The 17,190-nt window shown below is 41.6% G+C and overlaps 1 protein-coding gene across 2 annotated transcripts in view; it reads left to right on the top strand.

The window, feature by feature from the left end:
* Positions 1-1,049: 1,049 nt before the first annotated feature.
* The window catches only part of LOC148040988 (bifunctional protein FolD 1, mitochondrial-like), an 83,106-nt gene continuing 66,965 nt past the window's right edge, over positions 1,050-17,190 (top strand). Inside the window, exons 1-3 of one of the 2 annotated variants that reach the window (XM_087675346.1) lie at positions 1,085-1,197; positions 3,857-3,886; positions 3,962-4,093. Coding sequence is in view for 1 of the 2 variants with exons in the window: in XM_087675344.1 (XP_087531470.1) it covers positions 1,113-1,197 (85 nt within the window). In the remaining variant the exon portion in view is untranslated. Of the gene's footprint in view, positions 1,198-3,856; positions 3,887-3,961; positions 4,094-17,190 lie in introns of both variants that reach the window. The other variant, XM_087675344.1, reaches the window with a different exon arrangement.

Genomic DNA, 17,190 nt, shown 5'->3' with positions numbered 1-17,190 from the left:
GGGAAGGATTATAGAGATGATACATAGGAGCCTTGCTAGAAGTGTGGGTTGAGAAATTTTATATTTCTTGAAAAATAATAGAGGAGGCTTGGGGAATATTGTAGAGATGAGGATTGTTAATTATAAGATATTATAGATGTATTTTGTAGACTATGAGTATATAAGATTTGTTACATGCTTCGATGAATAAACTGAACAAATAGCCTTTTCACAATTGTGGGATTTTCTAATTTACATGGGGAGCACTTTATGCATTGCGCATGAAGCGCACTATTCTAAATCTTAATTCGTCTATGGGCAAAGGGAAGTGGCCATGCGATAGCATCGCACAACTGCTTCCCTTTGCTCACTAAAAAGAAAAGTGAATGAGGTGAAGCCTCGTGAGCTCTACTAGAATGCAAACTGCACAATGCACGGTAGCAAACAAATAGTGATATAGTGAGTCCTATGGGCTAGCAAATGTGGAACTCTAGAGGATATCAGAGAGTGCCACACTAATAAGGGGCCTTTGGGCAACCATAATGTTGAATCCAAAAGAATTAGGACACATGGGAATAGTGATTTACATCCACATTGCCACATTGATAGGGGACTCATGGGCTAACCATATGAATCATTAGTGGGAGTCTTATTGGTCGATCAATGAATCATTGTAAAATGGGAACAAATCATACTCAATAGAAATATGAGGCCCATGGGCTAACCATATGAATCATTGATGGAAGACCTATGGGCGAACCCTATGAAATCACCAATGAGATGAGTGTGTGAATTGTGGGAGGTCAAATGTTCAAAACCCACAATTGGCTAGCTCAGGGGTTTTCTCACCTCTGACTGAAAGATGGTTGTTATTCCTATCAATTAATACGGCCGAAAGGTGCAATATTTGCATTACAACGAAAATGACCTATGAAATCATTTCGAGAGAAATCATTCACATTCACATAACACCATGAACAGGAAGCCTATCATCTAAATTCTAATGATACGAATTAAATGATGGGATAACCATACGGAGCGTTGAAATTTAATAGCCTTTGGAAATTCAATAGCCTTTGGATGTAGCCTTTGGATGTGTGTGAGAGAAAGAGAGAGACAGAGAAGGGGAGCCCATGACCTGCCGCTCAGCATTTCGCGCTGTCAAATTGTTTGCATCATCTTCCATCTCTCCTGCTGCTTGTCGGGGGTTAGCCACACGTGAGTCTATTCGATCTTTGACGAAAGCATACGAGAGAGAGAGAGAGAGAGAGAGAGAGAGAGAGAGAGAGAGAGAGAGAGTGTGTGTGTGTGTGTTTGAAGTACCTAAAAAACTTTTCCTTGCATCCTGTGCATCACTTGGCCAAAGAGAAGGACATTGTCAGCTGCTTTCTTCTCAGCCCAACACATTAACCGGCAGAAGGAACAAAGTTGAGCTTCAGCATTGTTTCTGAAGTCATGTCCATTCCAGGACTCTTGCTGTCATGGCGTACTGTGTTGATTAGCAGAGATAGTAGCAGCTTCCAGCTACTCATGTCCTTGGAATTCCCAATTCTTGCATGTCGTTTGGCCTTCAACTAAGCCTTTTAAACCGGATAGACATTGTATTTTGTTGATGTTGTTTATGCCTTCACCTCCTCCTCACTTGTGAGACTTGTTGCTTACTATTAAGTTTGTGGAGATAGCTTGTCGTACATTTTGCATTTCTCTTTGTTTGCTCTCAGCATTTACTTACGTGGTTACCTGGTTTTAGAGCCACACGCTTTTGACTGACATCTGAGCCTTGATCTGGAAAGCTTGGCTTTCAAGAGCACACGAGAGCACTATTCAGATATCTCAACCAACATCACCAAAGCAGTCCCACTCAAAGCTTGCTCCTAGAGATATAATTCTTCCTTTGTTCCAGGCTCTAAGGGATTGGTACCCGTAGCCACCCTCGAGGGCTCAAGGGGAAGTTCTCCCTTCCAGGTGACTCTACCTCAAGGGATTGGTATCCTTAGACGATGCCCAAAGATCAAGGGAAGTCCTTCCTTCTAGGTTACTCTACCTCTCACCTACTGATGAACACATGGAAGTCGTGTGATAGAGATAGACGAGACACTTGGAAGAATCGAGTCAAAAGCTATCCCTCTTCCTCATAACACTCCTCCATGACCTTTGTCAACATAAGGGGCAACATAAGAAACTTGTACCACCATAATACATACAACAATGACAAAGGATGCTTGAGAAGACGCTCAAAGCACTTGAATGCACTATCAGAAGTACTCCAAGTCTCCAGCTTTGGGTCATGACTCCTAGTCCAAAAGGTATCTTAGAAGAAGCACCAAGTCATGTCAATTGCACTCAAAAGTGGAAATAGCTGAATCTCTATGTCTCTCACCAATGCCTTGTAGAATCATACCATGACCATGCCAAACCATCGAAATGGCCTCCTCATGGATTCCTTGCAGATTGCCAAATTGACCCCTCATGTGAGCTCAGACTAGGAGCAAAGACCGCTCTCTATCAAACAAAATAGCTCATTATGAACTTGGAAGTCAATCTGAGCTCCAAGATTTGAATCGCTATATCTATGCATGCATAAAACCTCCACGAGGATCCATTGCATCATATGAATGCATAGCGGACATTGATGTGCTTGATAGTTGCCCTCTCATAATCATCCCTCTTTGGTATGGGGATGTGTGAGGAGCATCACTCCACTACTATAGGACAGGGATATCCTCGTTCCGTGCCAAGCCATGCACCGAAAGAGAACAAGTGTCGTGGTGCAGGAGATTAGGGAATGCCAGAACCTGCTGAGGCAAACCTACTAGGCACTGGTCCCGCCTAGCCATGCCATAGGAGAAGTTGGCTTCCCTCCCTCATATGGAACTACCATCCGAGTCAATTCAAGGAGTCAAGAGTCGATGGATAGCCATCAATCTAGTGGCCAAATAGAATTGGCCAAGGCACCAAAGAACATGGTGACCCTCTCTAGATCATTCGCAACTATCGATCGGTTAGCATGATCACCATAGATGAAGCATGGCACCATCTCATTTGGATAGTATGTAGATGAGGTCACCAAAGCTAGAAGAAAGTGAATACGATGTAGAGGTAGATGAAGAACTTGTAGCTGCAAACCAAAGACCAAGCATTCTTCAAGCTCGAAAAGAAAGCCTCAGAAGATCAAGGTTAGACTATGATGAAGAATTTGCGAGCCACTTGGATAGAAAAGTCAAAATGAAGATTGGTGATATGCAAGATGATGACAGAGAATAGAAAGAGAGGAGATACCTAGAGTACTCATGGGCAACCAGCCCGAACAATCAAAAGAAAAGGTTCAAAAGTTCAATCACAGTTCAAGTAAGCATATAGAAACAGGATCAATAGTGAATAGAGTGTAGTGGACGTGACATGAAGAAGAACAACACATAACACTAAGATCACCAACATGGATGTGTGATACCATGTCAAAATGGGGGCAGCAATGGAAGCGAGAGACACTAATTTAGTAGATTGCAAGAACACAAAGAATGGAGAAAAAGCTGGCAAAGAACATAATACTCAAACAATGAACAAATGGGCAATGGAATCCATAACACAATACAATCGATGTGTGAGCATGCACTATGTTAGTTTGTTATCTCCTTCTGTGAGCTCCATCAGAGTTTGATGGAGATATGGGAACTCTGACTATTTTTACCCATTCTATAGTGTGGATGACAATGCATTACACTTTCAAATGAATCTTTTAGTGTGTTCACACTGGCCGGTGGTTATTTTCCAGCTTTTGCGTTTCTTTTTCAGTGTGGTTGGATAGTTTGTTCACACTTAACAGAGGGTGATCAGCATTTTTGTGGGTCGCTTGCATTATTTTGTTATCTATTTGCAGGTCCACCAGCTTTTGGCGATTAGAAAGCAGGTCGGCTAGTTTTTTTGGGTTTTGGCTATTTATAGCCACCCCATAGTTGGTTGGTCATTCATCCATCTTTTGCAGATTCAGCATACTTCAACTTTCGATACTTTGCTCTAGTGCTGTTATACATTGACGCATTCAAGCTTGAGCAACTGCCTGCCTCAAATCGAGCGTCAAAGTAGGATTGCATCCCCGAACCGTTGCTTGATATAGGTAGGAGATTTGGGCTTTTTAATCTTTAAAACAAGTAAGTATTTTGGGTTTTTGATGAGAAGACAAGTAGGAGGAATCATTTCTGTACTTGGGTTTTGATATTTGTAGCATTCAAAGTAGAATAGGATCAAGAAATTGAAGCAAAAAGCTTTAGGGTTTGTGATGTAAAACAGGCTAAAACAAGGCAAAAATAGGGGAAATATGGTCTTGCAATCCATTGACAAGGCATAAGCATTAGCAGGGTAGTAGACGGGCATTAGAACAAAGGTTTAAGACCCAAGGAAGGGGTATGGAAGGCGCATTTTTAGCTTCTGTAGTAGAAAGAGAGAGAACTTGAGAGTGAGAGTGAGACTTCAAGATTTCAACGAATTGATAGGCTTCCCCAGGAGTTCTCCACTTAGATCAGGTATGTAGAAACCTTTCTCTGTATCTATCCTTGGATTCTGGAGCTCCTTGCATGTGGGTAAGGCCAAAATCATTGCCATGAATCGATTTTTCGTTGTTATTGTTTGGGTGTCGGCAAAATTGAACACGATCCACAAGGGTCTGATTCCCGAAATTGGACACTTGGACGTCCGATTCTTCCTGGAATTCGGACATTCAGATTAACTTGACTTGTCCAATCAGAGGTTGGTTGTCCGATCCCGAAAATCGGACCACCCCTTGCCTCTCCGATTGGACATTCACCCTATCCCATTTAGATGATCAAACTCATTAAAATCAAACACTTTCAGAATTAAACTTGGGCACTTGACCATTGGCCACTCGGACAAATGAAAATCGGATGCTTGGCACCCGGACACTCTGAAATCGGACAATTAAAATTAGGCGTCCAACCCTGAGGATCAAACGCTATAAAATCAAACCAAAATTTTGACAAGGGAAATTGACAAATCTAGTGTATCTTGGGCAAGGCAAAACACCTCCTGCATCCGAGGATAGATTCAAAAGCCTTACATGTGCAATTGACCTTAGAAATCACAAGCGAATGGCTAAACACGACCGCTGACAATCACTTCAACTTTAAGTCCTTATTAGAGCCATGAAACTCCCCAGACCCCCATTTGACCCTGATCGAGCTAAACAGTGTAGCATAGACCCTAGAGACCAAAGAGGGCGGCCAACTAAGTGCAAAGTTCAAGTGCCCTCATTGACACCTTGGGCTGTGTGTAGGGGCTGATTAGTCCACCTTTGTATGTAGCTTTCATTTAGAGTTTAGTGCAAATTGATCACTTCCATTCTCCTCTTTCATGGGAATCTTTCTCTTCCCTTCTCCCTCTATAGCTCGTGACCATCTTGTTTGTGGTTTGCTAGATGTTAGGCTGAGCCATCCCTCTTATGTGTCCTACATTCAAGGCAAACAACAATGTGATTCGGCTCCCAACAAGGCTTCTTGTTGGGCTACTAAGCCCATGGAACTTGTTTCCACTGATTTGTGTGGAGGAACGAGTCTCTCAATTGGGTTCTTTATTTCATGCTAATTGTTGGTGATTTTAGTAGGATGACTTGGGCCTAGTTTTTGGAGTTGAAGTCTGAAGCCTTCTCTCATTTTCGAGATTAAAGACAATGAGATCTGATAAAGGTGGAGAGTTTTTCTCTAGTGAGATGTTTAGTTTTTGTATGAAGCGAGGGACTCATCAAGAATTTTGCAATACCAACACTCCTCAAGAAAATGGTGTTTTGGAGCGAAAGAACAAGAGTGTGATAAAATTGCATTAGCTTATTTAAAACAGCCCCAAAATATGCTTAATTAAGGAATTTTACCAAACTTCATTAAAAGAAACCTGGTCGTTCTAGAGAGTTTCTGTGTCCCATATGCAAACCCTAATTTGGAGGTCCCAAACTTTCTATAAAAGAGAGGTTGCCCTCCATTTAGCCTAATCTCGTTTTTCTAGTTTGCAAGTATTAAAGCTTCACTGTCCACACCCCATTTGGGGAGGATATCTCTGTTAGCAGTCATGTTTGTCATGCCTTGTCATCTCCTGCCTGTGAGATTCAGTTTGAGTCAGACAAAGACTTTAGGAGCTCTGACCTGTCTATCACTTGTTTTGACGGAGGAGGTAGCTCAGTCTAGATCACTCAGTTTATTGCATTTTAGTGCATTTTCTCCTCCAGTCGGGATTTTATGTGCATTTCTCGGGGTAATTTCTGCATTCTTCAGCCTGCCTCACCTGCCATACATTGTCCACCCTTTTCGGGATTTTTCTGAGCATTTTTGGCATACCAACATTAAATGCTGGTCGGTGGCCCCAAATTTTAGGTTGGCCAATTTTTGGCTATTTATAGCCATTTCCCACTTGGTAGTCTGTTAGATTATCATCTTCCCTCCTTCCTTGGCAGGTGCACACTCTGACTCCATCATCTTTCTTTGTCTTCGGTGCTGCCGTCATCATTAGCCTGATCTGGTGCCCTCATTGATGCTGTGGGCTGCGTGCAGGGACTGATCAGTCCTCCTTTTGTGTTCAATATTTGTTTCTTGTGCAATGCAGGTTTCTTTTCTTCTTCTCTTGCAGATTGTGTCTCTCTTCCTCTGTGTTCGAGTTCCTTCTTCTCTTGCGCACTCTCACATGGTATCAAAGCATGGTATCTAAGAGCGACACAAAGTTCGTGAGGCCATCCACATCCGCATTTGCTGAAAACGCAAGCTCCAAGTAGTAGGCGACTACCTTCTGCAATCAAACGCAACCTTTCAAGAGCAAGCGACAGCATTCACATCAACGTTTTGGTGCTTCTGCATCCTTCATGAGTAGTCAATAGTATTTTCTCCCTCAGACGGACCTTCTACATTGAGCTCTCTGTATCCTGTAGCCGATTCCTCTTGTCTTGGGGCTGTCCATAGCCAAACGCAACTTTTTGTGGGTGTTTTGCAGATATATACGAAGATGTCTTATTACCAGTTCTTTGCTGACTCAGAGGATGAGGTCTTTGTTCCTTCCTTTGAGAAACAAAGAGATTTTCATGCTCCTGATGTATGAGATTCCACTCCTCCCCGTTCTCTCCATGTTTCATAGAATGCTCGTTTTGCTGGCCTTTATATGCCTTCCATGGCACCCTCTATGCAGGTGCCCGTACTCCCTTCTTTGCCTAAAGAGGACTGGCTTGATGGTTCCAACTACTCGCATTGGTCGTGTAAGTTGGAGTGTATCCTTGATATCTTCGATCTTTGGGCATTTGTTACCCACCCTATTCCCTGTCCAATGGAGGATCCCATCGTTGGATCATCGATGGATTGTGTGGCCTTATGGGATCAGCTCAACTCAAGAGCTCGATCTTTCCTCTTTATGAGCTTACAGGATTGTGTCCTAGTGCATGTGTGTAGGTTATGGAAAGTAGCAGAAGTGTGGACAGAGCTTGCTTCTTTGTATCATCAGAAGACATTTGCCCATCGGATTACTCTTGAGAAGAAATTACGGATGCTCGCTGTTGATGATTCTTCTTCCATGAAGGATCATATCAACAAGTTGGAGGACATGAGGGATGAGCTTGCGTCCCTTGGTAGGACGATCTCTTCAGAGGATATGGCCATGATTCTTGAGAGAGAGAGAGAGAGAGAGACACACACACACACACACACACATACATGCATGCATACATACCTCTATGTGTATGTGTGTAAATATCTACATAAGGCCAATGTGACCTATGAGACAAAATCCGGAGTACATCCATGTCTAATGACTTGGCTGCCATCTCCCCGGTTTGATGTCTTCTACACCAGCCTTCTTACATCGAGGACCCGTGAGAGAAGCTTCTATGGGAGGAGCTTGCCCTGCTTGTTTTGGAGAATGACGAGTGCACCAAAGAGGTAGCTAGTGGATCCACCTCCGCTAAAGCTTTTGCAAGTTCGGGAGGGGGGACAGAAGAAAGGGAAGTCACAGGCTAAAAGATAGGAGAGTTCTTCACATTCCGACTTCGGCTCGGAGAAGCCTAAATGCCCATACTATGGGAAGGGGACACATCCAGAGGAGAAATGTTGGAAGAAGTACTCTCATCTTTGTTCGAGAGCGAAGGATGGCACTAAAACATCCGAGCCTTCTACCTCTACTCTAGCGGTTACCCATGAGTCAGTGTTCTTTCATATTGCTGACTTAGAGGAGTCTTCTCCCATGGTTCCCTCATCTTTTGAGAGGCTTTGGTTGGTTGATAGTGGAGCTTCTAGTCATATGACTCCACGAGGTGATTTTTTGCAGGATCTATGCCCTTCTGTAGGTTCAGTCACTATTGATGACATTGTTTCGATGCCTATTTGTGGTGTTGGCACTTTGCCTTTGTTTCCCAACCGCGCGTTGAGCTCCCTTTCATAGATTCTTTATGTTCTGGACTTGGGCTTTCCACTCCTCTTAGTTTATGGCCTTACAAGGCTTGGTACCCGGGTTGTCTTCACTAAGTAGGCCGTTTGTATTGAGGATTCTTCTATAGGGGCTGTTATTGCGATAGGTTGGTAGGAGAGCGGGCTTTACAGGCTCCATTCCCCTTCTCTTATATAGGGTTCTCCAAGGCAGCCTTCTATTGCTACACCTGTTCTCGCTTGTGCACCCTCTTTTTCACAGGTTCCTTCCCATCCCCCACCCTCTTCTCCGACGGTCCCCTCGTACCCCCCATCCTTTTCAGAGGGGGACGATCTCGGTGATGTGGCTGTGGATTTTTTGGCCCCTATTGTTTTAGAGGGGGTTTTCCAAGATGGTGAGGAGCTTCTTCATCAGCAATCTTCATCGACGGACTTCATCGACATTGGCATTTCTCATGCCACCCCATGATCCGTTTCTCCCTTGGCCTTCTGCCATATCTAGGATCTGAGAGGGGGTGTTTGCAGTCATGTTTGCCATGCCTTGTCATCTCCTGCCGGTAAGCCTCAATCTAAGTCAGACGAGGACTTTAGGAGCTTTGACTTGTCTATCACTTGTTTTGATAGAGGAGGTAGCTTATTCTAGATCACTCAGTTTATTGCATTTTAGTGCATTTTCTCCTCCAGTCGAGATTTATGTGCATTTCTCGGGGCAGTTTTTGCATTCTTTAGCGTGCCTCACCTGCCATACATTGTCTACCCTTTTCAGAAATTTTTAAAGCACTTCTGGATTTTTTACCGGCATTAAATGTTGGTCCTATTTTTGGCCCCAAATTTCAGGTCGGCTAGTTTTTGGGATTTTTGGCTATTTATATCCATTTCCCACTTGGCAGTCTGTTAGATTATCATCTTCCCTCCTTCCTTGGTAGGTGCATACTCCGACTCCGTCATCTTCCTCTGTCTTCGGTGTTGTCATCATCATCAGCCTGATCTAGTGCCCTCACTGAGGCTGTGGGCTGCGTGCAGGGACTAATTAGTCCTCCCTCTGTATTCATCATTTGTTCCTTGTTCAGTGCAGGTTTTTTTTTTTCTTCTCTTGCAGATTGTCTCTCGCTTCCTCTGTGTTCGAGTTCCTTCTTGAAACCAGTCTATGACTCACAAAGCGGTAGTTCCTTCAATTAACACCTGGTCTTACCGTCCAGCATGTCTCTGAATTCACTGTTCTTACTGTCCAGCATGTCTTGAGTTCACTATTCTTACTGTCCAGCACACTGTTCTTATTGTCCAGCATGTGGAGAATTCACTGTTCTTATTGTTCAGCACGTGACCAAAACTCAATGATTCGTGTGCAGAATTATAGTTTGCAGATCTCTGAATTCATTGTTCTTACTGTCCAGCATGTCCTGCATTTTCTTCGATGGAATCAGCCCATCATGCGAAGCATGTCCTCTGAGAATAGAGAGAGAGTTGATTAGAGGGAGCAAGCTCTACCTCCGTACTTGAGTCAAAGACGTAGAAGTACTCTCCATGGCTGATTTTCTTGTAGATGTCCTGAGTTTTTCAAAACTTCATTCTCCCATCTGCCCCTTATGCCTATTACATTTTTTTTAATGCTCTCTCTCTCTCTCTCTCTCTCTCTCTCTCTCTCTCTCTCTCTCTCTTTTGGGAATTTGTGCCACATGGTATACATGTAACAATTTTCCCGTTTAAACTTTTTGGTCTAAAATTCTCCATGATCGATGCAAAATTTGACCTCGGTACAGACCGGAGAATTAATTCTTGTGCAAAAACAAAGAATAATGACGCGAATAAATTCTGGGGTCCAAAAATAGCAACTCCCTAAATTTTAGGGATGGTGACCCTTGCATTCCTCAAGTTGTTCTGAGCAACTTTTATCATAATGACGTGAACAGATTCTGAGGTCTAAAAATAGCAACTCCCTAAATTTTAGGGATGGTGACCCCTGCATTTCTCAAGTTGTTCTGAGCAACTTTTATCATTGTGACCACATCAAAAAGTGTAATGTGGCTCAATTACGGTGACTTTATTCCGTGAGCATTCTCACATGTGCATCTTTTGTCTTGGCCAGGCTCATTGTCCTGCACCATTCCCAGTGGCTAAGCACACAGTCCCAAACCACTGGCATTCTATTCTTCAGTGCCTATCAATATGGAACCGGTCCTAAGGCTTAGAGAAACCATTAGTCCAATTTGTTCCAATGGCTGCCTCTTCTAGCCATGCAAAGATCCCGGCTTATTCCAAGAGAACTCTGGGGGTAAGAAGCAACAGCAACAAAAGAAAAGAAAAATAAAATATTTATATAAGTAAATAAGAAAAGCAATTGTAAAAAGTATCATCACCTGGTGACATACCCCCCTCTTGAAAGAAGCAAGCAACCTCGATTGCATGCCACATATGCTAACGGATGACACAGGGCAATAACAAGATTCTCCATGTTATTAGTGCCATCGCATGTATCACTTGCTAGTAGATGACACGGAGCGATGGTAGGAGTTTTCCCACTACCATTTGTGTCATTGCAAGTTCAAGTCTCACATAGGTGGAGGATTATATCTTGTATCCAATTATGATTACTAGGAGTCTTTCTAATATACATGTTTTTGGATGCAAGTTGCAACACAGGGCGATAGCACGTATGCGCGAACTATTAGTGTCAACATGCATATTCATTCAATTGAAGTGTAACAAATACAACTTCAAAGCACTGAGATTTCATTCAATGATACACATGTTAATGCTAAATGTAAACCATACATTGTGCATAATTTAATGAGATGCAGTATTCAACTGTACAATAGAGAATGTACATTGCTTTAAAAAGCATTCTAAGTTATTGTAGATTCCAGTAAGAAAGCTTCTCGGTAAAGTTGTAATAACTGAGGCGAATCTGCCAATTCAGCCTCTTCCATCCATTTGGCATCCATTGGTGAATAGTTTTTGAACTTCACAAAAAATCTTCTTATAACTCTACCTTTCACTTTCCTATCCTTATGTGCTAGGATTTGCTTAGGAACTAGAATCTCATCTAATTCCTCTACTTCAAGCTGTTCCTCTTGAACCATATCTTCTGGCACTTCACCAATAAAAGGCCTCAATAGGCTCACATGGAATGCATTATGAATTTTCCAATTCTCTGGCAATTTCAGCCTATATGCTATGTCATTGATCTTCTCTGAGACTTAAAAAGGGCCATAGTAACGCATACTCAGCTTTGGAAACAAACGTTCCTTGCCCTTCTGTTTTCTCAAATGTGCCTTTTCAAAACGCAATAAGACCCAATCATCCTTTTTGAACAAGAGCTCCCGACGATGACTATTAGCAGCTCTTTTCTGTTTAGCTTGTGACTTTTCTAGGGCATACTTGACCTTTTTATATGCTTCTTCCCAATCTTTTACATAACGATCTGCTTCAAAGATGTTATCTTTTGTCTGCAAAATGGGAGGCAATTTCTTTCCACCTTTCACAATCTCAAAAGTTACTTTGCTAGTAGATGAGTGCATTGTATTATTGTATGCATACTCAACCAATGGCAAGTGGTGTTCCCAAGAAGTCTTATGATGATCTGAAACATAACACTTTAGTAGATCTAAAACAGTTGAATTTTCTTCTTTAGACTGTCTATCAGTTTGTGGATGGAAAGGAGATGAAAATTTCAGTGTATGGAAAGAAGATGAAAATTTTATTCTTCAGACTGTCTATCAGTTTGTGGATGGAAAGAAGATGAAAATTTCAGTGTAGTGCCCATGTTTTCAAACAATGCTTTCCAAAACAAGCTAGTCATTCTTGGGTCTCTATCACTCACAATTGACCGTGGCATTCCATGGTACTTGAAGATATTTTACACAAATATCTTTACCATGTGTTCTGACTTAATCTTTTTCCTTACAGGAATGAAATGTGCCTATTTGCTGAATCTGCAAATGAGAGTCCAGATTCCATCATTCCCTGAAGAAGTTCTTGGAAGATCAAAAATGAAATCCATGGCAATACTTTCCCATGGCCTTTCTAGAATAGGCAATGGTTGCAGTAACCCTGGTGCCTTCTGTCTATTAAATTTGACCTTTTGGCATACAAGGCAAGATCTGACATATGCATCAACATTAGATCTCAAGGTTGGCCAATAGAAAAAAGTCTCTACCGCTTTGATTGTAGCATCAATACCACGATGTCCTACATACGGTGGAGCATGACTTTCCAATAAAACTTTTGGCCTCAACTGTTTTGTAACGCATAGTCTTCCATGCATCATGATAAAGCCTTCTTTGAACACATAATGATCATGATGTTGGCCATTGATCAACTGCTCATAGATTTCAAAGAAATCTTCGTCATCGGCATACTGCTCTTTCATATCATTCAATTCATGGTGATAAGGAATTGAAACAGCTAACACCTGTGGTTTGTGAGATAAAGCATTTGCAACTACATTCTTCTTGCCTTCCACATGCACTATCTGAGAATGAAACATAAATAGGAATTTTTTCCAACGCATGTGTTTCTCTGACAATTTAGCTTGTGTGAGAAAGTATCTAAGTATTTGATGATCCTTTGCACTACAAAATCAGCACCAAGCAAATAGTGCTTCCAACTAGAGAGTGCATGGATCACAGCCAATAATTCTTTCTTATAAATTTGGTAAGTCCTTTCAATGACAGAAAGTACTCTACTCTTGTATGTCACAACTTGGCCATTCTGCATTGATACAACACCAATGCTGTTTCGACATGCATCGCACTGCACTACGAATAGCTTAGACAGATCTGGCAAAATAAATATTGGATCTGTAGTCATTTTCCCCTTCAAACATCTAAATGCTGATTTCTCTTTGTTAGTCCATTGCCATTTGACATCTTTCTTTGCAAGTGTATGTAAAGGAGAAGCAATCTCTGCAAAATGTCTTACAAATCTTCTATAGTAAGAGCATAGGCCAAGAAAACTACGGACATCATGAATTGTTATCAAGTCTGGCCAAGAGATAATTGCTTCTATCTTTGCAGGATTCATCTTCACACCATCTTTAGAAACTATGCGCCCAAGGAAGTGAATCTCTTCCAAAAAGAATTCACTCTTCTTACCATTAATAAGCAATCTGTTATACTTAAGCTCATTAAAGACTGCAATTATATGTTTTCTGTGCTCCTCTTCATTCTTTGAAAAGATAATCATATCATCAAAGAATGTGCCAACAAAACTTCGATAAGGGCGGAAAATTCTATCCATCATCCTGTTAAATGTAGCAGGAGCATTGGTCAATCCAAATGGCATGACAAAATTCATAGAGACTAAATGTCGTTCTAAAAGCAGTCTTATGGATATCCTCTGGCTTGATTCTGATTTGATGGTACCCACTTTTCAAATCTATCTTGCTAAACATTCATGCTCCTTGTAATCGATCAAGAATGTCATCTATCCTCGGAATCGGAAGCCTATTCTTGATCGTGTTCTTATTCAAGGCTTTGTAGTCAATACACATTCGCTAAGAGCCGTCCTTTTTTTGAACTAACAACACAGGTGAACAAAACGGAGAACTACTGGGCTGAATTAGTCCCTTCTCTAAAAGCTCATTAACCAGTGTCATAATCTCTTTCTGCTGTGCCGCACTGACCCTGTACGGTGGCCTATTGGATGGACTAGTCCCTGGAATAAGATCTATGGTATGATCTTCAGGCCTCTTAGGGGGTAACTCTCCTGGTAACGAATCTAAGAAACAGTCACTGAATTTATCCAAGAAAGCCCTTCTACTTTCATCTAGTATAGACACATTACTGTCAACTTCATTAACTTGCTTTGCAAAAACCAAGTACGTAGAAATATGTTTTTTCATTATAGAAGTAATTGCAGAAGCAAAAACAATTGGGACAGACTCTCCTTTAAGCTTCACATCTAACACATGAGTCTTGTCCCTATGTACAAGAGTAATCGTTCTATTGTAAGCATCCCAGATAGCGTGCTTTCTGTGGCACCATGGGATACCCAACATAACATCACAGCCCTCTAAAGGCATAATATGGAACTCCTCTGTGTCTACATAGCTCTAAATATGCATACGAAGTTTACTAAGAATGGGGGTGACATGTTTAGTATGTTCTGGGCATGCCAAATCAACAATATGGCCTTTCTATTCACATATAAAGCATTTACCAGCCATCATTAAAGCCTTTCTTTCTTCAAATGATTTGCCAAAAAGTGGCCTCTTTTGTCCTTTACCCTGTTTAAAAGAAGTTTGAGGTTGCTGCTGAAATCTTTTCTTCCAAAAAGACTTCTTTGTAAAGCTGGTCTTTTTTGGAAATTGCTGCTTCTTCTTGCTAGAATCCTACTTAAACCGAGAATCTTTCTTTTTAGTGCCTTTAAAGCTGTCAGCTTTTCCTTTCAACAATGCATTTGCCACACCAGCATTTTCAATTAACTGTACCATATTTGTAACCCTAGTCTTGGTACAATAATCCCTGATGGCTTCGGGCAAGCCACAACAATACTTTTCAATTTGTTCTGATAGGGGCACTGTCCTGTAAGAACTCACGAGCAAAAGTGCTTTCCAAAATTTCTTATTGTACTCTTCTAAACCCGTACAATTTGCCACGTCCAATTTATGCCATGCAGTCATGACATCTACTTCAAACGTGTTAGTTAACCATGAGGCTGCTAACAACTGTTTAAAATGGACCCAAGTGGCAGGTGCATATCCTTGCCTTAGCAATATGTTCCACCACTGCAAAGCATTACCTTTAAAAAAAGTTGCAGTTTTCCGCACCTTAGAAGTCTCAGTAAAATTCCCTCCTGTGTAAGCTGCATCAAACTGCTGTATAAATGTCAAAGCTTTCAGCTTACCTTGCATACCACTGAAGGTTTCAAACTTTATTGCATGACCACCCTCTTTATAGTCTTTAGGCTTTGCCCTTTTTGGTGTCAGGTTGTCATAGACAGGTGGCTGTAAAAAGGGGAGTCCCTTATGTGCATTATCAACATTCATTTCACCTGTCTTAGCTGCTATATGTCCACTAGGCTGAAAAAAACTAGCGGCTGCATTTTGTACTCCAGGCATCAAATAAGGGCTCTGCAGAGTCTGATAACCAGGATGTAGACCAATATTAGCATAAAGTGGGTTCATTGCCTCAATAGGTATCATTTTTGGTGGCCCTCTAGGCAAGTATCCTTGATAACCCGTGGGTAATCCAGCTGAAAAACTGACCCACCACCAAAGTAACCAGGATAGGTAGCAAACTGAGGAGGAATAGTTTGCTATGCCACTTGTGCATTATTGCCTTGACCATTCACTCCTTGGTCCTATGCTCATGCTTCTTGTTGCACTGAACCTTCTGTCTCCATGTTTGGTGTCTTTTCCACATGCTCATGCACATTAGAAGTTTGCCTTTTTGAGCGCTCCATGGTATGATGTGATGACTCAGCTGCTTGAGAATCCTCATTATGTGACTTCAAATTTTTTTGCATCCGAGGATTCTTTACAAGCTGTTCGAAAGAGCCAACCATACTGAGGAGTTGTGCCATAAACAAGTCCTCCTGTTTTTGCTCCTCATCCTGTGGTTCAATGTCGGTTCTAGAAGATGCTGACACCTGTGCATAAATACTCTCTCTTCGGTGTCTACAAGCAGAAGAAGAAATCTCTTCTTCATGAGGGAGTTTTTCTTTGCCTTTATCCATGTCTATCATCTCTCTAGTCCTGTAATCTCTGTAAAACCTGTGAATGGCCTTTTCACCCAAAACTGTCTGAGGTTAAATTCTTACAGAAAAGAATTCAAATCCCGGGGATGGAACCACGAAACGGGTCTATGACTCACATAAAGTGGTAGTTCCTTCAATTAACACATGGTCTTTAGACACACACACATATAAGTAGAGACCTCACTCCCTCGCTCAACACCGGATTGGCCCCGAAGACCGGCGCCCCTCTTGGTATTTCTTTATTAATTAAAAGATGGAAAATTATAAAAATGATAATGTTCCAAAATACATAACCAGTGAACAATTGGTTTTCATCTCTTCTGAGTAAATCCCAGCTACATAAGAACAGTACAGCATGCCCAGATCAACATCCCTTTTAGGAAAGCATTTTCTGTGACCAAAACTCAATGATTCCTGTGTAGAATTGCAGTCTGCAGATCTCTGAATTCACTGTTCTTACTGTCCAGCATGTCGTGAGTTCACTGTTCTTATTGTCCAGCATGTGCAGAATTCATTGTTCTTACTGTCCAGCACACTGTTCTTACTGTCCAACATGTGCAGAATTCACTGTTCTTACTATTCAGGATGTGACCAAAAATCAATGATTCGTGTGCAGAATTATAGTCTGCAGATCTTTGAATTCATTGTTCTTATTGTCCAGCATGTCCTGCATTTTCTTCGATGGAATCAGCCCATCATGTGAAGCAGTTCCTTTGAGAAGAGAGAGAGAGTTGATCAGAGGGAGCAAGCTTTACCTCTGTACTTGAGTTAGAGATGTAGAAGTACTTTGCATGGCTGATTTTCTTGCAGCAATCTGCCCTCAGCTCCTCAAAACTTCATTCTCCCATCTGCCCCTTATGCCTATTACGTTTTTTTTTAATGCTCTCTCTCTCTCTCTCTCTCTCTCTCTCTCTCTCTCTTTTGGGAATTTGTGCCACATGGCATACATGTAACAATTTTCTCGTTTAAACCTTCTGGTCTAAAATTCTCCATGATCGGTGCAAAATTTGACCTCGGCACAGACCAGAGAATTAATCCTCGTGCAAAAACGAAGATAATGACGTGAATAGATTCAGGGGTCCAAAAATAGTAACTCCCTAAATTTTAGGGA

The sequence above is a fragment of the Lygodium microphyllum genome, chromosome 1 (assembly GCF_053477565.2).
Source record: "Lygodium microphyllum isolate KBCC chromosome 1, Lygodium_microphyllum_v1.1.10, whole genome shotgun sequence".
Classification (NCBI taxonomy): Eukaryota; Viridiplantae; Streptophyta; class Polypodiopsida; order Schizaeales; family Lygodiaceae; genus Lygodium; species Lygodium microphyllum.
Note: the sequence above shows the minus strand (reverse complement) of the source record. Positions and strands in the feature narration are given on the sequence as shown.